General features: G+C 51.0%; 1 protein-coding gene across 1 annotated transcript in view; it reads left to right on the top strand.

Annotated features, from left to right (window-relative positions):
* LOC311248905 (netrin-G2-like) overlaps positions 1 to 24,458 on the top strand; it is a gene marked incomplete at both ends in the record, with an annotated part of 118,877 nt that overhangs the window by 38,471 nt on the left and 55,948 nt on the right. The window contains 1 exon segment of the mRNA XM_084338134.1: positions 13,716 to 13,900. Within this exon segment, the coding sequence (XP_084194260.1) occupies positions 13,716 to 13,900 (185 nt within the window).

The raw sequence follows: 24,458 nt of genomic DNA, 5'->3' as shown, positions 1-24,458 counted from the left end.
ATGCTAGGTAAATACCTCTATATACCTGCCAAGTAAATACCCCTATACTGTATACCTGTTAGTAAATACTTCTATATACCTGCTAGTAAATACTTCTATATACCTGCTAGGTAAATACCTCTATACTGTATACCTGCTAGGTAAATACTTCTATACTGTATACCTGCTAGGTAAATACCTCTATACTGTATACCTGCTAGGTAAATACTTCTATACTGTATACCTGCTAGGTAAATACCTCTATACTGTATACCTGCTAGGTAAATACTTCTATACTGTATACCTGCTAGGTAAATACCTCTATACTGTATACCTGCTAGGTAAATACTTCTATATACCTGTTACTGTAGGTAAATACCTCTACACTGTATACCTGTGAAGTAAATTTAAGTCTTGTAGCTAACTTGTCGTGGTAATTCCCAAGGCATGGAGGTCTGGTTTTCAGAGCAAGAAGTAGGAAGCTGGAATACAGTTATGTTATCGTCATAGCTTCCGCTCTGCGCCTACTGGAATATATCCCTATATCAGTCTATATACACTGAATAAATCTCCACATGCACCTTTACACACCCATTCGCCTGGCCACACCCCCATCCGCTCCTCTACATAAGCAGGGGTGTGGCCATACTAACAGCTCCTTCCTTATTTTCACCACGGCGAGTGTCTGTATACACCACTTGAGTTTAGTGTAAAATAATTGTTGGAGAGGAGCTGCGTCGACATTGTTTCTTGTTTTTTCTCTCTCTCACAGTTTATGAGAAAAAGCTAAGATATAATGTCTTCATCTAAGTCGGAGGGTTCGAGCGCTCACAACGTCACCCTTCACCAGCGGTTTTCCATTGCCGCCTCCGCCGTGCGTCGTGGGGCTGCTCTGACTCCACGGTCGTGGCAGTCGGACGCGCCCGAGCGGCATGCGGTGGGGAGTCTGCCTCTCAGAGGGGCTGTTGAACCAAGGCCGTCTCCCGTGAGATGGCCTAGTTCCAGCTCTGGTTCCCCCGCCAGTGGACGGTCGGCCAACAGGCCGACGGCTCCTCTGGTGGCTGAGGATTTGAGACGCAAGCACTTCGCCTCTGCTCGCTCCCGTCGTAAGGTGGTGAGTTGCAGGGGCGAACGGCCTGGCTTTGGGGAACTGCTGGAGCCAGACGAGGGTGCTTCTGCTCTGTCTCCGTATCCGATGGAAACTGAGGATTTTATGGAGGGAGCGGGAGCGCTCTTGTTTGATGCCCCGTTGGAGACGTATCACTCTCCCCCTCAGGGTGTGGCAGGGGGTGATATGTCTCCTTGGGGACCCTCATCCTCCGATGTTGGGTTAGAACCTTTGACTCGGAGACGAGATGCCCAGCTATCAACCACGTCGGATGGTGGCGCCACACATGGCAGCCTCCCGTACGTGAGGGACGCGGGCTACGTGGAGGGAGGTGCGCAAGGGGAGTTGCGTGCCTTGTTCCCCGAGCTCATGGCGGTCGCCGCTGTCGCTAATGGCGTGGCGTTGCCGCATCCTCTGCCTGCACCTGTCCCTGATGACTTGATAGGTAATCTCTGGCAATGTCGTCCTGTGAGGGAGACGGGCGTTGTCTGCCCATTCTTCCCTTCGATGGAGGTCTACGTGCGTCAGGGACAGGTAATATCCCGCATCACTGGCCTTACCCCCGCCTACGTGCCAGTCATGCGGGTTTGGTCCAGGGATTAAAGGAAGGGGTGCCTCGGCTTGATAGCCCGATGGCATCTATTCTTTGTCCCGAAGTGGTGTGGGAGCCGTTGCGGAAGCCGGTTCCCCAAGGGAAATCGGCTAGGCAGATGGCCAACTGGAGTGACCAGTCATACATCGCCGCGACTCAGAGCCTGGCTGCGACGTCCAACATCGCGCAGCTGGCGCGCTTCATGTCGGGGTTGATGGTGGGCGGGTCGGTGTTGGACGACCATCATCAGTTCCTTCACGCCCAGGCGGCTGGAGCCATCCTGCACCTGACTCAGCTGCAGGGAATAGCCGCCGGGAAGGGACGCGCCCTGGCCACTCTGTCCCAGCGCCACCTTTGGCTGGAGCAAGCGAGGGTGCCGGAGCAGAAGAGGGTTCCCCTGCTCACGGCCCCCCTCTCCGATGCTGGGCTCTTCGGGTCTGCCATGCAGCAGATGACGGCTGCATGCAGAGAGATGGAGGAGGAGCGCGCTGTGCTCCAACCCCATTTCCCCCCACCCGATGCCGCCGGTGATGTCCGGCGGAGACCACGTCGTCGGAGATCCGCGACCGTTGCCGCCGCCGCTGCTGGGCCTTCGTCCAAGAAGGCCAGGAGTGGAGGGAGTGCCTCGTCCACGGCAGCCAGCCGACCCACGCCCGGAGGTGATGGTAGGGATCGTCGTGACCAGGCACCCCAGGACCGTCCCTCCGGGCCGGCTCCCCGTGGGGGCAAGCACCGTGCTGCACGCGGCAGGCGCCGCTAGTGACTTTCCCCTGTTTACACCTGTTCCCTTCCCCGCCCCAACCATATGATTTTGTTGCAATTAAATAAAGGGTCCCTCCTGGTGAGGGACTATTTTTTGTTACAAACTGTGTGTTTATTCACTGTATATGTTGGGGATACGATGTGTGAACCCTCGCCTAGCTGTGGGGTTGTTTAGGAGAGCAGGACTTTTAAATCGTTCTGGTCGCTATATATATGTGTGCTTGGCAAGGCCTGTGGCTAGCACTCGGTCGAAAGACTTTTCGTTCCTCATCCTGAAGAAATATGTTTCTTCTTATAGTGGTAATTTTTACCGTTGTCTGAGGGGGTTGTGTGTATTCTGTTACATTGGAAACGATGGCATCGAGTCCACAACTTTGTTGGAGTGTTAGCCTACAGAAGTGCTCGTATATGTAGCTTGTACCGAGGTCTTAGACCCTCTCTCAACCTTCTGTGTTTTTTTCTTAAAACATGAAACACGGGTGTCGTGTTCGCACATAAGCCTACGGCCTTGTTTATAAACCCTGTTTGCAGACGAGTTGTTGTCTGTGGCTGGCGTGTGTTGGTTTCGCTTATCCTGGTAGGATATACGCTTCTTCATATAGCATGCTGGCTACATAGGTATCACCGCTGATGGTTGTTTTTTATCGTATACGGGGTGTGGGGTCATGAGGGGGTGAACTGATAAACCCCTCCTTCCCTCTTTTCTGATTGGTCAGGGGGTTGGGCCTTCTATCATTCAGGTTCCCTGCCGCACTGATTGGTCAGCGCGGCACGGGGTAGGGAGAGGGGGGGGGGGGGGGCGTAGGGAGTTCCCTGATTCCTCACCTTTTTTGGCCGGTTGAGTCATGGGATTCCCCCCGCCATAGAGTACGTCACTGGGCGCGTTTCTATTGGTTGGAGACTTCCGTGAGTTCTTTTCAGGCTCCATATGTGGACCTCTGTTGTCAAATTGGGTGTTGCGGTGCATGTGAACTCAGGAGTTCTGCTCTTTTCAATTTGTTGCTCACGTGGGAAGTCTCTCTGGGGGTTTCCCGTCCCCTCTCTTATGGAGCGGGTTGACCGGGTGTTGTTTTTCCCTCGGCCGCGTCATATGGGACCCATGTCCGTATTTTTTGGCGGCTTCTTGCCGTTCTCCGAGGCGGCTTGGAGGAACGATATCTGGGTTCTTGTTAGAATTACCATTAATATGTTTTGGGTCTCGACGTGTACATAAGTGCTGGCCCTGGGTGCTCTGTATGGAACCACGCATGGGCCTGCACGCCTTGGTTGCTCATCATTGAAACAGCGTTTTTATGGGGCAACTGGGATGGAGTTTATCTCTTCCGAGCGCCAGTGTACTAGGCTTGTCTCGACGAATTCTCATTCATCTCTGGGGGATGTTAACGGAATAGATCAAAGCATTGGCAGAGGGGTCTCACGCCCTTGGGGTGGGCCACCGGGCTCGGTGCTTTGTGTTCTGACCGTCTTGGTGGCTCCCTCTGTGATGTTTTAGATCGACACGCGTACATACCCCCCTCCTGGGACTGGGGATGGCGGCGTGATTAGGACACAGGACTGGTTCTGGTCGTGCCGGACCAGGTCAGTTAACCCGTTGTCCGCCGGGGCGCAGATCTGCTGTTCTGGTACCCTGAGGGACTTGTGCTTTTTCGGGGGGAAAATGCCGGGTCGGCCCGGGCGTTGCAGGGTTTAATGTTATGGAGGTGTTCGTGATTATGTCACTGCGTGTTATCCTTCACTGTTGCTTGGTCCATATTGAAGCATTTTGTATGAAAGTATTCTGTACTTCTGTATGACAACTATTAAAGAAACTTGTGTTGTACCTTGCGCTGTGCTAAAGAAGCCTGGTCCTTCTCCATTCTTTTTTTGCCCCTCTCTTCTCCTGCTTGGCGGGGCTGGGAGGGGGCTGTCGAGGTGGTTCTTGTACCCCTCTGGCATCCCTGTGTACGTCCCGGTCCGCCGGGCCCAGGTCCAAACTCGTTCTCGTCGACCTGTTGGCCTGGGTTAACCCCTTCTTGGAAACTGAAACACTTGTACTGCTGTATAGCCAAGTGTATACCCGCAGTTGTGTTTTGGAGTTTTTTCTTGGGGGGGTTATAGGAACAACCGCCTCATGTTAGAACCAAGGTGGTGGTTGGTTTCCACGTGTGTTGGTAGCGGAGTCGACTCTCGGGGTAGGCCGGGCTTGGCCCCGTCTGCCTGTGAGTGTGCCCCTGCACCTTTCATGACGTCTGCCAATCGTGTCTGCCTTCTCTGCCTCGGCCCCTCTAGAGCAGGGGTGGGCAATTATTTTTCCCAGGGGGCCGAATGAGCAACTGAAAATATGTTGGGGGGCCGGGCCAAAATTCCAAACTCAATTACCGTAATTCCTCTAATAGTAACCCCGGCTTGTATTTGTTTCAACTGTAGCGAGTACCAGGCTTGTATTAGGAGGAGGCCTGTATAAGAGGGAGGCCTATATTTCAAATTTTCAAACGGATCATAATGAATAAATCAACATTTTGTGTCAGTTTGAACCCAGTAAAATGTACTGGGTTCATTTATTGAAACCAAGTACTGTATGAAATAGTAAACAGTGCAATTACAGGTGGTCACTGGTCATTTCATCGTTTTCAAAGTGAAATCAAGTAACTAGCTCAGTATGCAGCTCAGTATATTAGTAACCCGGCTTGTATTAGGAGGCCGGCTTATAATTGCTTAGCTCAAGAGCGCACCCGGCCATTAATAGAGACCCGGCTTGTATTTGAGACCCGGTTACTATTAGAGGAATTACGGTATGCATAATATACATTTTATTTCTATATAAAAAGCAGTAAATGGCATTGTTTTGACCCCTGGTAAGAGTGTATGTTATTATTTGGCAATTAAAAGGTGAGGTTAGCAAAAATATCATTTATTCAAATAGAATTTATTTCCAAAATGATAAACAAAATGTGAAATATTAATAACAAAGGGCATTTTGAGTTTCATATACTATTGAAACAAGGATTTTCTTAGCTTTCTTAAGACATCACATCATCTTATAGCAAAAATAAACAAGACATGTCACTGAACTGTGTAAAGAAAAGTGTCCCAGTTTTGTAGCCTTTTTTACTTTACATGCCTATATTAAACATTTAATGTTTTCAGAACTGTGCAAAAAAAAGAAAAAAATATATCAAGTGTCCCATTTCACTTGTTATATTTCCACATTTTAGTGTTCTTCAGTTCTTTTTTTTCATTCAGTGTGAGAAATCCAGTCTCTGTTGAGCTTTAACAAGTCCATCAAAGTCAGGTTGCATGTCTGAGGTGGAGATGTGAAGCACAGCTGCCAGATGTTCATCAGTGAGAGAGGATCTGTACCATGACTTGGTAAACGTCATGACTGAGAATGTCTGTTCACATATGTAGGTTGATCCAAAGAGAACCAACATCTTCTGAGCATGTCTCCTAAGCGTATATTGTGCGTGTGAATGTTGACATGAAAAGAAAAAAGTAAAAAAAAAATATATATATATAAAAATATAAAAGAAAATATATTTTTTTAATTTTTTTTTATTATCATGTAATCTTTCGCGGGCCGGTCAGAATCATCCCGCGGGCCGTATCCGGCCCGCGGGCCGTACAATGCCCAGGACTGCTCTAGAGGGCGGGTTTTTTGTGGAGGCTGCGACATGGTGCACAGCATACCGTACGCCCCTTCCGCCGGGGTGCTGTTTTCAGCAGACCCCTTTGGCGCCTGTCTAGTCTGCAGTGCTCCAGGCTCAGGTCGAGTGGCCTGTTGCCTGGATTGAGGGGTCGACCTCTTTTGGGGGTTGTCTCCCCGGTGCGCTGCCTGGTCCCGCTGTGGGTGTAGCCTCTTGAGTGCTTCAGGGCGGCGTGCTGTAGGGGGGAAGGGCCTGCTCTTGGATGGGCCCTGTCCGAATATGCTGGCAATGTGGGGGGTGGTGTCACTAGTGACCGTCTGGTGGGGTGTCGATGCTGCGGCGTCGTTGGCCTCACCAGGCCCCCTTTTCCGGGGGGTCCAGTCCCTTCCTGGGGCTGGGTCCTCCTTCGCGCTCCGCTGCTACGGCCTTGCCACAGGGTTGGGTTTTTGCCCTTGACCCCGTGATATTAGGGGTTGTAACGTTTTTTTTTTTATTTCTTCCCGTTCGTTCCCTAGTGGCATGTGGGTTGCGCGTTTGTGTAGTCGTGGGTTCTTCTGTGGGAAGGTAAGTCCCACGGTCTGCTCACCCTGTGCGTTTGAGTTGCTAAACCCCTCTTCGCACAGTCGGATCCGTTTCCCTCCCGTCCTCCACTAGGGGGGTCCGGGGGCTCGGGTCCTCCCCGGTTCTGATGGTTGTGGGGTGCCTCAGCGGGTACATTTGTCGAGCTTCCGCTCTACTCAACTCCTGTATTCCAGTAGGCGCAGAGCGGAAGCTATGACGATAATATAACATACGGTTATCTGTATAACCATAGTTCTATGTCGTTATGGCTTGCTCAGCACCTGTCTGCATATATCTCGCTTCAGCGTATATACACTGAATAAAAAATTCCACCATGTACCAGCATTCATCTGGCCACACCCCCATCCGCTTACCTACATAAGCAGGGGTGGGGCCACATACTCATCTCCTTCTCAAATTTCATCACAAGCTTAGTGCTGCTCACATGCCCACTTGACGTGAAGAAAAATAGTTAGTCTGAGGAAAGGAAAACAGAAGAACAAAGAGATACGTTGACATCATATCTTTATTTTCTCTTTCACTATTTTCGAGAAAATACGGCGATATTGTCTTCGTTACTGGAGTGTCTGGATCATTCCGACCTTCAGCGGTTTTTTCGTATTAGGAGCTCACGCCGCTAACATGCTTCCCAACTACAATCCTCCTTGCTGCGGCTGGATGGGGTTACCCTCCAGCAACACAGCTGGACTGTAGGACGCACCGACTATTGTGAGAAGCGGTTGTTTCCAGGTTGGGTATGTACTGTTTTGCTTGCGAGCTCTGATTGTTGTTGATGCTGTGGGGGTTGGTTAACAATTTACAAAACGCCGAATCCAGGCTAGGGTCCTCTGCTCGGCTTAAACGGCGGTCGGAGGATCTTGGTCTGACGCCCATGATGGCTACTCTAGTGGGCCGCGCTAGGTCCTGGTGATCCCAGGATTCTAGAGCGGATGCTTCTCTGTCCCGTGCAGGCCCCATCTTTCATATACAAATGAAAGTATACCCTAACGAGGAAATGTGGGCATAGGATCTTCTTTATCGGAAGTTCCATGCTCAAAGGGCCCCGTGTATGTCTGGATCACCATTGACAACTGTGTTCTGACATTTCTTTTTCTTTTCCCTGTTAGGGGAGGGATTGGGACAGCGGCCTGTCTGAAGTGTGGCTTGTTATGTCATTGTATACAGTTCAGGTGATAGCTGCTTAGCTTGCATGCTAGTTGTGGACTACTGTGTTAGCCAGTCAGCTGTTAGCTGCGCGGCGTTAGCGCGCTGTGTTTACCAGGCTGGTATACGTTAGCTTGTTGCTATCAGCCGAACGGCTGTTAGCTTAATGCTACACTGTTGAACGTTTTCTGTGACTATAACATGCCTTAAACACTCTGACTACGACATCATCTTTGACAGAGGATGTTAGTCGAACCTACCGGGAGCCCGGCCGGCGAGGACTGCGTCAACATGGAGAACCGTAGCGGCTGGGTGGCGCAGCGACGCTGCCCTCGTTGTCAACACAGGAATGCTGTGTTTAACGTCCGTGCCCTGTTAGCCAGATTGCAGTTCGCTTGGCCTGCGCTTACGGTAGGAAGGTCCCGACCGGACCTTAAACACTTCTTCTTCCTTCCCTTCTAAATGTTTTGTAATAACGATGTTTTCCAAAACGGGTGTTGCTGCAATACATTTAGGATACGACGCGTGTTGTGTGTGAATTGTCTTGTCACTGGTATAGCTTCTCTCTCCATACAAATCGGGTTGTTGTTTTACATGTGAAAAAATGATCTGGTTAGTTGTGTTGAGAACATCATGTGTGCTCAGGTACCGTGAACTCACAACTAAGGGGGTTAATTAACCTATAAAGCTATGCTTAGTGACATATGAGTGAAGAATGAATTCTTTTCTCAGCCTGTAATGACAATGAACAGTGTGTTCACATATTAACAGGGTTACCTGTTCAACTGGGCTGTATCAAGGGTAAGGTAGGAGGGGTGATCCCCCCGGTTCCCTGGGGCTTCCCCACCCTCCTCTCAGACATGTTGTTTACAATATATTGTGTCACTGTGTTTGTGGGGATACGATGTAACCCTTAGCTTAATTGCTGGGGTTGTGCTAACCGCTTGAGGAACTATATTTTCCTAAAGAAAAGATTGTTTGGTCGCTTATCGTGTGTGCTTAGCAAGGCCTGTGGCCGATACATAATCGAGGATTCTGTATTCTCTCGTTATGAAAAACGGCGTTCCTCTGTAGCAAGAACTTGCCATTTTTTGTTGTGATAAAGGGTTGTATGTGTCTTGTGATCTACAACTGGGTTAGGTTGGCCACAGAAGCACATGTGTAAGTCTGGTACCGGGGCTCTTAAAGGGGCCCTCTCTATTCTGTGTTTTTTCCTTAGTAAAAATCAAATACTGCCACAGAACACTGAACTATCCACACACAAGCACACATGAGCACACACACGACACGCACGCTGTGCATTAGCAGCCACTTTAACATGAGCGGGCACACACTCATGCCGCACTCACCCACATTTATTGCCAAAAGGAAAGGCCACTTTAAATTAGTATAGCAACAGTAACAGTGTATTGCACTACCAAAGCTACCTAGCATGTCCTATATGCTCTGTAAATAACTATGTACAGATACCGAGATGTCACACCATGTTACCTGTTACCTGTTATTGCACAATGTTGTTTTTATTGGATTCTATTATATGTTGTACCACTGTATTGCACATCGTTGCGGGCAAGACCACCCGCATTTCATTGTATACTTGTATGCCGTGACAAATAAAACTCTTGACTTGACTTGACTTGAAATAGCAGGTTAGCACATGAGCTGCGTGAAGCTGTTAGACACTTCATGTAGCTGACTATGACTGTGTCATGTTCTTTTTTGTCATTACATCGTATCATGGGTGTGGGGTCGTAAAGGGGTGAACTGGTAATCCTTCCCTCCCCTTTTCTGATTGGTCAGGGGTTAAAACCTCCTGTCCTTCAAGGTTCCTGTCACGTTGCTGTTCGGCACGTTACAGGGTAAGAGGGGGGAGGGGGGGGGGAGTTTCCTGGTCCCACGCCCTGGAAGATTGGGCGTGTGCACCGCAGAAATTCCCCCGCCATAGAGTATGTCACTGTGTGCGTCTCTGTTGGTAAGACTTCCGTGAGCTGTTCAGGTCCATGTGATGGATCTGTTTCAGGGAGTTGTCAGAGCTCCTCCTCACGAAGCTCCTCCTCGGGCCTTCTGTGAGTTAGGACTCTCCTTCCCTGTCAGGGAGCCTCCTCAGAGTTCAGAGCCTCCTCCTCAGATTGGCAAGGTGAGTAGAACTTTGAAGAGGAGTTCTGATCTATTGTGTGTGTATTCGATTCAATTCGAGTATTGAGTGTGTATTGGTTCAGTGCCTCCTCCTCGGAGAGCCCTAACCCAAATATTACATAGCTCAATGTTGCAATATATTCTTTTCAATCTATACAGCTCGCGTGGGAAGTCTCTCTGGAGATTTCCGTCTCCTCCCTATGGGAGGGTGGTGGGATGTAAAAATGTAAACAATTTTTACCCTCAGCTGCGTCGCGAGGGATTCATGTCAGTCTGTGTTCTTTCTTTTTTGAATAAAAAGAGGAAGGTACATGAAGCACGAAGGCTCCGTGTCGTTCTCCCAGGCGACTTGGAGGAACAAAGTTTGGTGTCTTGCTAGACTATCCATTGATGTGTTTGGGTCTCGACGCATACATAGTGCCGGCTCGGTGTGTTTCTGTTAAAGAATCACACAGGGGCTAAGTGCGCCTTGGTTGCTTGTTAAAACAGCGTTTTTATAGGGCAACTGGGATGGAGTTTTGTCTCTTCCGAGCGCCAGTTTACTAGGTTGTCTCGATGAATTCTCGTTCATATCTGGGGGATGTTAACGGAATAGATCTGAACATAGGTAGAGGGGTCTCACGCCCTTGGGGTGGGCCACTGAGCACGGTCCAAATGGGACCGTCTGGGTGGCGCCCTCTTTTCATGTTTTAGATCGACACGCATACCTACCCCCTCTTCTGGAGTGGGCATGTCGGTGTGGTTAGGACACAGGACTGGTCTGGTCACGCTGGTCCAGGTCAGTTAACCCGTTGTCCGCCGGGGATGCAGATCTGCTGTTCTGGTACCCTGAGGGACTTGTGCTTTTTTTGGGAGGAAAAATGCCGGGTCGGTCCGGGTGTCACAGGGTTAGGCGCTATGGAGACCCTTTGTTGGGTACATATTGTACTCTGCACTATCGTAATGGCTTACGGCCATGCCAACCTGTACACGCCCGATCTCGTCCGATCTCGGACGCTACGCAGGTTCGGTCCTGGTTAGTACTTGGTTGGGAGACCGCCTGGGAATACCAAGTGCGGTGTGCTTAGGGCTGGTTCTCCATTATTTTCGCTCCTCTCTCACGCGTGGCGAAGAGGGGGCTGTTGGGGTGGTCTTGGAACTCCTCTGGTAACCCTGTGCTTCCCGTGCCGCCGGGCCCGGTCCGAAGTAAAGTTTCGTTGATACCGTAGGCCTGGGATAACCCTTTTTTGAAAACTGAAACACTTGTACTGCGGTATAGCCAGTGTATGCCCGCAGGTGTGTTTTGGAGTTTTTTCTTGAGGGGTTATAGGAACAACCACTGTCGGTACCAAGAGGGTGGTTGATTCCCTGGTGTGTTGGAGCAGTGTCAACTCCCGGGTTACCCGGTTGAGTGTGCCCCTGCACGTTCATGACGTCTGCCAATCATGTCAGCCTTCTCTGCCTCGACCCCTCTGGGTGTTTTTTTTTTAATGGAGGCTTTGTCATGCAACAACGCCAGCATACGCCCCTTCCGCCGGGGGGGCTGTTTTCAGCTGACTCCTTTGGCGCCTGTCTCGTCTGCAGTGCTCCAGGCTCAGGTTACAGCCTGTTGCCTGGTTTCCCCGGTGCGCTGCCTGCTTCCGTTGGTTAACCTTTTTTGTGTGCTTACGGCCATGCTGACTGCCTGTTCTGCAGGGTCAGTGTGCCAGGCGGTGTGCTATTGGGGGGAAAGGGCCCGCTCTTGGAGGGGCCTTATCCGAATACGCTGGCGATGTGGGGGGCGGTGTCACTAAGTGACCACCTGGTGGGGTCTTGATGCTTGGCGTCATTGACCTCTCCGGGCCCCCGTTTTTCAGGGGATCCAGTCCCTTCAGTGGGTCTGGGTCTTCCTTCGCGCTCCGCTGCTACGGCCTTGCCACGGGGTTGGGTTTGCTCTTGACCCCGTGATTTCTGGGGGCAGTAACGAGGTTGTTCCTTCCGTTCGTTCCCGGGTGGCATGCGGGTTGTGCGTGTGTGTAGTCGTGGGGTCAAGCCACGGTCTGCTCACCTTGTGCGTTGAGTTGCTTGAGTGCCTCTTCGCACGGTCGGATCCGTCGCCCTCCCGTGAACCTCCAATAGGGGGGGTATCCTCCATTAGGGAGGGTCGGGGGGGCTCGGTCCTCCCCGGTCCGATGGTTGTGGGGGGCCTCAGCGGGGTACATTCGTCGGGCTATGGCTCCGCTCAGCCCCTGTTATGCAGACAGGTGCTGAGCAAGCCATAACGACATAGAACAAAGGGTTATGTATATAACCCAGTTCTATGAGTTATGGTGCGCTCAGCACCTGGACGCCGCTGCGGCCCTTGATTTTTCATTGTGGTGAAATTTGTTGGGAAGGAGATGAGTATGTGGCCCCACCCCTGCTTATGTAGGTAAGCGGATGGGGGTGTGGCCAGATGAATGCTGGCATGTAAAGGTACATGGTGGAATTTTTTATTCAGTGTATATACGCTGAAGCGAGATATATGCAGACAGGTGCTGAGCGCACCATAACTCATAGAACTGGGTTATATACATAACCCTTCGTTATGTGAGTAATAGCGACGCTGTGCGCCGGACTCACTGAGGACCCCGTGGTCTTCGCCTTGGTGGTGAAAGACTTGGGAAGGAGCTGTTAGTATGGCCACACCCCTGCTTATGTAGAGGAGCGGATGGGGGTGTGGCCAGGCGAATGGGTGTGTAAAGGTGCATGTGGAGATTTATTCAGTGTATAGACTGATATAGGGATATATTCTAGTAGGCGCAGAGCGTCGCTATTACTCACATAACTATAATAAGATAACCGTATGTTTCAATGGAGCAAATGGTCTGATGAAAAGATGTGTGTGTCTGTGTGTGTGTGTGTGTGTGTGTGTGTGTGTGTGTGTGTGTGTGTGTGTGTGTGTGTGTGTGTGTGTGTGTGTGTGTGTACTAAGTTTTGTTTAACTTAGTATCAAATCAATTGGCTATATGAATTTAAATGTTACTTCACCTGCTATGTAGGTAAATAGTGCTATATACCTGCTAGGTAAATACTTCTATATACCTTCTAGGTAAATACTTCTATATACCTGCTAGGTAAATACTGCTATATTCCTGCTAGATAAATACCTCTATATACCTGCTAGATAAATACCTCTATATACCTGCTAGGTAAATACTTCTATATAACTGCTAGGTAAATACCTCTACACTGTATAACTGCTAGGTAAATACCTCTACACTATATACCTGCTAGGTAAATACCTCTATACTGTACAGTATACCTGCTAGGTAAATACCTCTATACTGTATACCTGCTAGGTAAATACTTCTATACCTGCTAGGTAAATACCTCTACACTGTATAACTGCTAGGTAAATACCTCTACACTATATACCTGCTAGGTAAATACCTCTACACTGTATAACTGCTAGGTAAATACCTCTACACTATATACCTGCTAGGTAAATACCTCTACACTGTATAACTGCTAGGTAAATACCTCTATACTGTATACCTGCTAGGTAAATACTTCTATATAGCTGCTTGGTAAATACTGATATGATACCTGCCAGGTAAATACATCTCCAACATCAATAACTATATGAACGCAAAATCCAAGATGGGGTCTAATTTCTAACTCACTTCTAGGCAAAAAAGTTATTTGTTCTATACTAAAATAGAGTATTTTCTCATGCTTTCTCGTGAGGTCATCAGCTAGAGAGTGAAAACATGTCTCCATTCCTATTGTTTACCCATTTGTTTGTGCTTGGATTACAGACTGTATTTTTCTGCTAATCTTGTCTCTGTAGGTGTAAATGTAATCTGCACGCAGCTCAGTGTCTGGTGCGAGATGACAGTCTTCAGTGTGAATGTGATCATAACACCAGGGGACAGGACTGCCAGCGCTGTGCTCCTGGCTTCAACGCCAAGACCTGGAGACCCGGATCCTATCTGCCCACCCCGGCAGGAACTGCTAATACATGTATGTATGCACGTGTGCACGCACACACACACACACACACACACACACACACACACACACACACACACACACACACACACACACACACACACACACACACACACACACACACACACACACACACACACACACACACACACACACACACACACACACACACACACACACACACACACACACACACACACACACACACACACACACACACACACACACACACACACACACACACACACACACACACACACACACACACACACACACACACACACACACACACACACACACACACACACACACACACACACACTACATCTCTGGCAGCTAAGGGTAAGTGGTGTTGTTAACTTGAGTACATTGGAAATCAGATGGGCCACTGCGTTCTGTATGAGTTGGAGGGCCTTGTGACCAGGGCCTCCTCAGGGGATGTGCGAGCAGTGCAGTCGCACAGGGCCTCGCGGGAAGGGGGGCCTCGCAAAAAATAAATAAAAAAAAAATAGTTAAAGGCTAACTAGCGTTAGCTAACCTAGAGACAGCGCGTGCAGCATTGTTATGCCAAGATGAAGAGGATGGTCGTTCGGCAGATGAACTTCGTCAACTCCACGCGGTTGTCTCCATCCTCTTGGACGTTTGGTGAGTTTTTAAAGCACTCTATTCTATTCCCGCCGTGGATATCTCTCTCTCTCTCTCTCTCTGGAGCCAAACTGGCCGACTAGCTGTTGTAGTACATTTACATTTTACATTTAGTCATTTAGCTGACGCTTTTATCCAAAGCGACTTACAAGTTCTGTACGACAAGCCATCAGGAAGGGCACAACTCTATCAGCTGAGTAACAATGTTCGTCAAAGTGTTGAGTGCTACAGTGTAGGTTAGTTTATTAGGACAAGTGCATGACAGTATGGTTAGTTAGGGTTAGATCATTTTTTTTTTTTTTTTTTTTTAATTCAGATAATGGTACTAGTAGCTAACGGTGTGTGGCCTGGTGTCAGCACCTGTATTGCTTTTCTCATGTTGTACAGTTTTTCAGTGGTAGCCGCATAGCTTGCTTCTGCGTTAGCTAATGGTTAGCGATAGCCGGGTTGAGCTAACTGTTAGCCAGTTAGCTGTTTAGCTACGACGTTAGCTGCCGGCTACGCTCGGCTGGGAACGTTAGTTTGATGCTATCAGTTAGCCTAGAGTTAGCTGTTAGCTTGTGCTACGACCATTGACATTAGCCGTGAGAATAGCAGGGGGTTCTGGCACTCTGACTACGACATCATCTTTGACAGAAGATGTAGTCGGGCCTGCACCATGACAAGGCTCCGGCCATAGCTTCTTTTTGTCCCGCCAGCGAGAGGCCTTTCGTCAACGTGGAGACCTGTGTTGCAGCCTTTCGCCCTGCGTTCCTCGTGCAGGTAAGATGTCATGACATTACCCCACTCTTCCTTCCTTCCCCTCCCGAATGTTTTGTTAATAACGATGTTTTTTTCCAGGCAAAACATATGTTACTTCACAACATTTGGAGATACGACATGTGCTGTGTGTGAATTGTCTTGGTCGTTTGTGTAGCTTGGGTAGCGTTGGGCCGTTGGCCAAAGCTGTGTGTGGCCTGGTGTCAGTACCTGGCTAGCCTATTTAGCTGAATGCTGTTTAGCTGTTTTCTCTGGTATAGACCCTCTTCTCTTTGGATTTAAGTGTTGATCTTTGTCCTTTTGGATCTATGTATATTCATGTTGCCTTTGTGAAGTTATCTTTTCCTTCTGTTTTGTTCTTCCATTAAAAGTTGAATATCCTTTTAGGGGCTCATCTTTGCTTATCTCTCTCATACATGCTCTCTCTCTAACACACACACACACGACAAACACACATGCTCTCTCTCTCTCTTTCTAACACACACAGTCTGCCTATGGCTGCCTTTCTCGATGGCTAGGCTGTGCTCGCTGAGTCTGTACCTAGTCAAGGATCTTCAGTCACAGTGCTCAGGTATTCTGCCACTGTGTACTCTCTGTTTAGGGCCAAATAGCATTTCAATTTCTTTCCAATGTGTCTCTCTCTCTCTCTCTCTCTCTCTCTCTCTCTCTCTCTCTCTGTACACTGTATATTGACTGTAGAACGGGAGCTCTCTCTCGCTCTCTCTCTTGCTATATGTTGACTGTATCATGCCCAGCCTCGGGCAGCGCTATTATCGCGTTATCGGGCTCGCGTTTAAATCTCGCACAGGGCCTCGCATTTCTCCCAGGCTGCCCTGCTTGTGACGCAAACCGTTAAGCCAGCTAGCAGAGCATTGCAATAGTCGAGGCAAAACATGACTGTTGATTGCAGGAGGAGTTTGGTGGAATAGACACTTCAAGGATTAAGATAAACCTGGTGGTGAAAAGAAATCCACCTATGTTGCCATCTGAACTATATATTTTATTTAATACTGCCCCTTATTGGTATGATGGAAAGGAAGATGTAAATGATTTGAAACATTATGGTTAATTGATCTTAAAAAAAAAGAAAAAAAAACATGTTTGTAGGATGTTAATATCAAACATCTCCATTTATCTCCCTCTTCATCTGTCCTCGTCTCCATCTCTCCACCTCTATCTCTCCATCTCTCCATCCCTCCACCTCTCTCTCCCTCTCCACTTCTCTCCCCCATATCTCTCCCTCTCCACCTCTCGATGTCCATCTCTCTCCATCTCTCTCTCCCTCTCCACCTCTCTCCCTCTCTAACTCTCTCCCTGTCCATCTCTCTCCACCTATATCTCTCTCCCTCTCCACCTCTCTCCCTGTCCATCTCACTCCCTCTCCACCTCTCACCCTCTCCACCTCTCTCCCTGTCCATCACTCTCCATCTCTCTCACTCTCCACTTCTCTACCCCATATCTCTCCCTCTCCATCTCTCTCGCTCCACCTCTCTCCATCTTTTCCCTCTCTCTCTCTCCACCTGTCTCTCTTCTCTGCCTCTCTCTCCATCTCTCTCAGGTGAAGCAGCAGAGACAGAAGCCTGTAAGTACCCTCCATCCCTCTCTCTCTCTTTCTCTCTCTCTCTCTCTCTCTCTCTCTCTCTCTCTCTCTCTCTCTCTCTCTCTCTCTCTCTCTCTCTCTCTCTCTCTCTGTCTTCCTCTCTCTCTTGCTTTCTCTCTCTCCTGCCATCTGTCTCTCTCTTTCTTTCTTCATCCCTGAGAATTCTTCTTTGCATACTTTCCTATATTTAGTTCTTGTTTGTTTTCATCCTGAATGCTCTGCCCACTGCCCCCACAGATTCCCCTCCCCCTTCCACCTCAGATACCCACCCCACCCCCAGCCAGACCCGCACAAACCAGTCTAGACCAGTCTGCACCAGAACAAACCAGTGCAGACCAGACTCTGTCTCCTACAGGTGGGGAATCATGGGACGTGTACAGTAGTTTTGTAGTAAAGATGTAGTTCATAGTTTAGATGTAGTTTGCATCAGATCAGATGTGTATGTTATAAATCTTAGACTTGGTAGGCTGGTAGTGAGAGAGAGAGAGAGAGAGAGAGAGAGAGAGAGAGAGAGAGAGAGAGAGAGAGAGAGAGAGAGAGAGAGAGAGAGAGAGAGAGAGAGAGAGAGAGAGAGAAGTGTGTCTTTAGTCGACAGCGAAAGATTGGTCATGTTAGGGTTTGAAACCGACCTCAACAGCACGGCACAGACAGGTAGTTCAGAGTTAGCCAAACACTAGGGCGTATTTATTACAGAATCAAAAATGAGCCAAATAACAAATCAGAATTAACAAAAAGGAGAATGCCCTCGGCAGAGTTGTCTGCGGCTCTGCAGATCCTCCCGGTGTTAGAGGTGGGGAATCGGCGTAGGCGCCGCTGCGGCTCTGCAGATACTCCCAGATCCAACTCGGAGTGGAAACGGAGAGAGAGAGAGAGAGAGAGAGAGAGAGAGAGTGATCAACAACAGTCCAACAGTACACAGAGGCAGTGCAGTTCAGTCCTCCTTTAGCTGAGTCCGGTATGAAATACAAGTGACTTGATCTTCGGTGTAAACTACACACAAGTTAGCTGAGTCCAGTACAAAACAAAACGGTACTTCTTCAGTGTTATCCCAACACACAATTTAGCTGAGTCCGGTACAAAACAAAAACGGTACTTCTTTAGTGTTATCCAAACACACAAAAACAGATAATCCAGAAAGGTTTGTTTCCAAAAACTCACCAAAGCGCAAACGCGTAAAGCGGGCAATGAGGCACAGCTCCAAAACGGATGATCAAGATATACACCAGCGGCGATCCAAAGATGTCCTGGAGGGAAAGTAGACGAGGCACAACAACGGGGGGAGACAGGCAGTAGCAGTAGTAATCAAAACGACCCGACAACGATTGATAGAAGGTCCGAGTATATGAAGCCTCTGGAGCGCTAATTACAAACTACGACAGGTGCGTGATGGAATTGGTAATCGCTCCTGAAGCGTGTGGCGGGGAATGCACCAATCAACACAGTACCTTGAAGAAGCGTGTGGCGGGGAACGAGCCAATCCTCACAGTACCCCCCCCTCCACGGGAGCCACCCGGCGACCAGCCCGACCCGGCTCGCCCGGATGGGAACGATGGAAGTCGGTGATCAGGCCGGGGTCCATGATGAGCTGGCGGGAGACCCAGCTCCGTTCCTCCGGGCCGTATCCCTCCCAGTCCACCAGGTACTGGAACCCCCGACCCCGCCGTCGGACGCCCATCAGCTGGCGGACCTGCCACTGGGGGTGTCCGTCCACCATCTCGGGAGGAGGCGGGTCCGGAGCAGGAGGCATCAGGGGACTGAGAGAGACCCGGGACACATGGAAAACGGGGTGAATGCGCATGGACGCAGGAAGCTTAAGACTCACCGCCGCCGGACTGAGCACCTTCAGAACCTCAAAAGGACCGACGAACCGGGGGTTAAGCTTCTTGGCCGAGGATCGAAGCGGAAGGTCCTTTGCGGACAGCCACACCCTCTGCCCAGGGTGGTACGTCGGCGCAGGGACCTGGCGCCGGTCAGCCCCACGACTGGCGCGCTCCGATGACCGGAGCAGTGCAGTCCTGGTGATCTCCCAGACCCGTCAGCACCGGTCGAGATGGTCCTGTACGGAGGGAACAGCCACCTCCGACTCCTGTGCAGGGAAAAGAGGGGGTTGGTAGCCCAGGGATACCTCAAAAGGTGAGAGGCCGGTGGCGGAACTGACCAGGGAGTTGATGGAGTACTCGACCCAGGGAAGGAACCGGCTCCAAGAAGCGGGTTTCTCGGCAGCCACACAACGAAGAGCAGACTCCACGCTCTGGTTCATCCTCTCCGTTTGTCCGTTAGTCTGGGGATGATAACCAGAGGAAAGACTGACCGTTGCCCCCAATCCCTTGCAAAAAGCCCGCCATACCTGGGAAGTGAACTGGGGCCCCCGGTCCGAGACGACGTCCTGGGGAAACCCATGGAGGCGGAACACGTGGCGTGTCAGGAGGTCCGCCGTCTCGGCAGCCGAGGGAAGCTTGGGAAGGGCCACGAGGTGAACCCCCTTGCTGAACCGATCCACCACGGTCAGTAGGCACGTGTTCCCCTGGGACGAAGGAAGACCCGTGACGAAGTCCAACGCCACATGGGACCAAGGGCGGCTCGGAATGGGAAGCGGCTGCAATAGCCCGGAGGGTGCCTGGTGGGAGGCCTTGCTGCGGGCGCAGACCGCGCAGGCCAGAACAAACTCCTTGACGTCGTTCCTCATGGTGGGCCACCAGAATCGACGAGCCAGGAAGGAGAACGTGCGATGAACGCCCGGGTGGCAGGCGAACCGGCTGGTATGGCCCCACTGGAGGACCCGGGACCGGACTGAGTCGGGGACGAAGAGGCGACGAACAGGTACATTGCCGGGAGCGGGATGGAAGCGTAGGGCACGCCTTACCACCCCCTCGATGCCCAAGGTGACCACTCCCACCACCCTGGCCTCTGGGAGGATGGGAGTCGGGTCCTTAGTGGTTGGAGCCCCCTTGGAGTGTAACCGGGACAGGGAGTCGGCCTTCGTGTTGCGGGAACCAGGGCGAAAGGTCAGCGAGAAGTCGAACCGACTGAGGAAGCTGGCCCATCTTGCCTGCCGGCCGTTGAGGCGCTTGGAAGCACGGATGTACGTCAAGTTCTTGTGGTTCGTCCAAATGGTGAATGGTTCCTCGGCCCCCTCTAGCCAATGACGCCACTCCTCCAAGGCAGCCACAACCGCCAGCAGCTCCCGATTGCCGATGTCATAGTTCCTCTCGGCAGGGAGGAAACGACGTGAGTAGAAGGCGCACGGATCTACCTTCTGGTCCGTTGCCGACCGCTGAGACAAGATAGCCCCTAGTCCAGTATCCGAGGCGTCCACCTCTACAATGAACTGTCTCTTGGGGTCTGGGTGGAGCAAGACCGGGGCGGTGGTGAACCTCTTCTTGAGGGAACGGAACGCAGCACAAGCCGCTGGGGATCAGTCGAATGGCAGGGCGGGAGAGGTTAGCCTGGTAAGTGGTTCCGCCACCTGGCTGTAGTTCCGGATGAATCTTCGGTAGAAGTTTGCAAACCCGAGGAAGCTCTGTAGCTCCTTCCGAGAGGTGGGTTCCGGCCACTCCTCCACGGCCCGGATCTTGCGAGGGTCAGCTCGGGTCAATCCGCTCTCCACGATGAAGCCCAGGTAATCCACGGAGTCGGAGTGAAATTGGCACTTCTCTGCCTTGACAAAGAGCCGATTGTGGAGGAGGCGCTCCAGCACACGGCGGACATGCTGGATGTGTTCCTCGAGGGTCAGGTATACCACCACAAACTCCTCCAGCATGTCACGGAGGACGTCGTTCATGAGCGCCTGGAATACCGCCGGAGCGTTGGTGAGGCCGAACGGCATTACCAGGTACTCGTAGTGGCCCCTGGGAGTCTTGAAGGCGGTCTTCCATTCATCGCCCTCTCGGATACGGACCAGATGGTAGGCACTCCGGAGGTCCAGCTTGGTAAAGACGGTAGCCTGGGTGAGAGGCTCGAAGGTGGAGTTCATGAGAGGAAGAGGATACTTGTTCTTAATGGTGATCTCGTTGAGTTGGCGATAGTCGATGCAGGGTCGAAGGTCTCCATCCTTCTTCCCAACAAAAAAGAAACCGGCCGCCACCGGGGAGGAGGAAGGCCGAATGAGGCCTGCTTCCAAGGACTCAGAGATGTATCTATCCATCGCTGCCTTCTCAGGGACGGTCAGACTGTAGAGGCGGCTGCCGGGAAGGGGAGCCCCAGAGCGGAGGTCGATGGCACAGTCGTAAGGCCGTTGAGGCGGAAGGGCCTGAGCCCGGGACTTACTGAAAACCTCCTCGAGGTCGTGGTACTCGGGGGGGTATAGTCGAGAGGTCCGGGGGCGGCTCACAAAGGGATCTCCGGGGCGAGGGACAGGACGCCGCCTGAAGACACTGGGCATGACAGGAGGAGCTCCACCCCCTGATGGTACCGGAGGACCAGGCGATGTGGGGCTCATGCAGCGCGAGCCAGGGCCGGCCCAGGACTACTGGGACAAGAGGGGATCTGGTGATAAAAAACTGGAGTCTCTCAACGTGGTTACCAGCAATGGTGAGAAGGACTGGACAGGTGCATTGAGTGATGTCAGCCAGGCGGTGCTGGTCCAACGCGAACACCTCCAAGGGTCTCACGAGGTCCTCTAGTGGAATGTTGGCCTGGGTAGCAAACTCGAAATCCAGGAAACTCTCGTCAGCACCCGAGTCAATGAGTGCCTCCACCGTCGCCCGTTGGTCCGCCCAGGCCAGGGTGACGCTCATCAGACGGATAGGTGGTGCACGGTTCTGGGAACGAGAAAAACGGCTCACCAGGATCTCCCGGGGTCCCGGCGAGCTGGGTCTTTTGGCCGGGTGGGGCAGTTGGAGATACGGTGCCCATCCCGGCCACAGTAGAGGCAAAGGCCGGACCTGAACCTGGCCTCCCGTTCAGCCGGGCTAAGGTGTGAGCGTCCCAGCTGCATGGGTTCCTCCTCGGGCACCGAACGGGAGGGGAAGGAACCACCAGTTGTGGAGGGAGCAGGACAGACCGCAGTACCGTCACGAGTGCGGGGGGTCTGGGGAACCTCTGGGGGTCCCAGTCGGGCTCTCTCACGCCTTCTCTCCCGGAGGCGTCCGTCGATGCGAATGGCGAGGTTGAATAGGTCCTCGAGGGACTCAGGCTCCTCACGGGTCGCGAGCTGGTCCCTTACAGCGTCGTTGAGTCCCCTCATGAAGGTGAGACGAAGCGCTTGATCGTTCCAACCGCTCTCCGTTGCGGCCAGTCTGAACTCCAGCACGTAGTCGGTGACCCCGCCACTGCCCTGCCGGAAGGTGCCCGACCGGGCTCCTGGGTCCTGGCCACGAGCTGGGTGGTGGAAAACCCTGCGGAGCTCTGCCACGAAGTCTGGGTAGGAAAAACAAAAATCAGCCCTCATTGACCAGGAGGCAGTAACCCACTGTGCTGCCCGGCCTGAGAGCAGATTAGTCATGTAAGCCACTCGGGCTCCCTCTGAAGTGAATCGGCTGGGTTGATGAAGAAAAACCAACTCACATTGCATGATGAATGTGGCACAATCCTCGAAGTTACCATTGAACAACCGTGGTTCGGAGAGACGGGGCTCCCGAGGTGCGGGATCGGGAGACGCGGGGCCCGCCACGGCTGCGGGTGGTGCTCTGGCCGAGACTCCTGAAGCAGGTGGGGTTACAAGCAGGGCGTTAAATGCTTCACTCAGCGTTTGTAATTGGTGAAGAATATCAGCCTGCTGATTACCCTGGGCTGTCTGCAGGGTAGCCAGAGAGCCAAGGGACTCCTGAATAGGCAGGACCTGGGCTCGGAGCTCCTGTACAGCAGCCGCAGCCGCACCTAACTGTAGGCTGTGGTCGTTGGTCAATTCAATCTGGACCGCCAACGCTGTCCTGACTCTGTCTGTGTCGGCTGAGGTCGTCATGGTCGGGTCGTAATGTTAGGGTTTGAAACCGACCTCAACAGCACGGCACAGACAGGTAGTTCAGAGTTAGCCAAACACTAGGGCGTATTTATTACAGAATCAAAAATGAGCCAAATAACAAATCAGAATTAACAAAAAGGAGAATGCCTTCGGCAGAGTTGTCTGCGGCTCTGCAGATCCTCCCGGTGTTAGAGGTGGGGAATCGGCGTAGGCGCCGCTGCGGCTCTGCAGATACTCCCAGATCCAACTCGGAGTGGAAACGGAGATAGAGAGAGAGAGAGAGAGAGAGAGAGAGAGAGAGAGAGAGAGAGAGAGAGAGAGAGAGAGAGAGAGAGAGAGAGAGAGAGAGAGTGATCAACAACAGTCCAACAGTACACAGAGGCAGTGCAGTTCAGTCCTCCTTTAGCTGAGTCCAGTATGAAATACAAGTGACTTGATCTTCGGTGTAAACTACACACAAGTTAGCTGAGTCCAGTACAAAACAAAACGGTACTTCTTCAGTGTTATCCCAACACACAATTTAGCTGAGTCCGGTACAAAACAAAAACGGTACTTCTTCAGTGTTATCCAAACACACAAAAACAGATAATCCAAAAAGGTTTGTTTCCAAAAACTCACCAAAGCGCAAACGCGAAAAAGCGGGCAACGAGGCACAGCTCCAAAACGGATGATCAAGATATACACCAGCGGCGATCCAAAGATGTGCTGGCGGGAAAGTAGACGAGGCACAACAACGGGGGGAGACAGGCAGTAGCAGTAGTAATCAAAACGATCCGACAACGATTGATAGAAGGTCCGAGTATATGAAGCCTCTGGAGCGCTAATTACAAACTACGACAGGTGCGTGATGGAATTGGTAATCGCTCCTGAAGCGTGTGGCGGGGAATGCACCAATCAACACAGTACCTTGAAGAAGCGTGTGGCGGGGAACAAACCAATCCTCACAGGTCGGGTTTCGGCTGTCCTAACTGTGGTGGGAAGTTCGAGCAAGGATGGAGAATCTGCGGCTTCTCTTTGATGACCCTGTGGTGACCAATTATTCAGGTAGACGACGATCAAAAGATGTAATATGCGTTACACTTGTGCGAAAATGAGTCTCGAACTACTACTTTATTCAAAGGTTTTATTACAAAAAAGTTAATTCAATTCACAGAAAGGTGAAGTCCCAATAACTAACTTCTGCTCTGTCTCAGTAAAAGTCACACAAGGGTTTGACACAATGTTTTATACTGTTGAAATTAAACCCCTCCTGTTTCCCCTAATCCCAATGATTGGCTTAATCCATTTAACTTCCTGCATCTTTCTGTCCGCTCACAACTCTGACTGGCTTCAAACAGATTTACATATTATACAGGGTTTCCCTTCTGAGGCCTGAAGTCTCCAAGGGCCTGGTGATTTACATATTATACAGGGTTTCCCTTCTGAGGCCTGAAGTCTCCAAGGGCCTGGTGATTTACATATTATACAGGGTTTCCCTTCTGAGGCCTGAAGTCTCCAAGGGCCTGGTGATTTACATATTATACAGGGTTTCCCTTCTGAGGCCTGAAGTCTCCAAGGGCCTGGTGATTTACATATTATACAGGGTTTCCCTTCTGAGGCCTGAAGTCTCCAAGGGCCTGGTGATTTACATATTATACAGGGTTTCCCTTCTGAGGCCTGAAGTCTCCAAGGGCCTG

Source organism: Notolepis coatsorum (genome assembly GCF_963971535.1).
Source record: "Notolepis coatsorum genome assembly, chromosome: 2".
Taxonomy (NCBI): Eukaryota; Metazoa; Chordata; class Actinopteri; order Aulopiformes; family Paralepididae; genus Notolepis; species Notolepis coatsorum.
The sequence above is the reverse complement of the archived record's forward strand: the minus strand, read 5'-3'. Positions and strand labels throughout refer to the sequence as shown.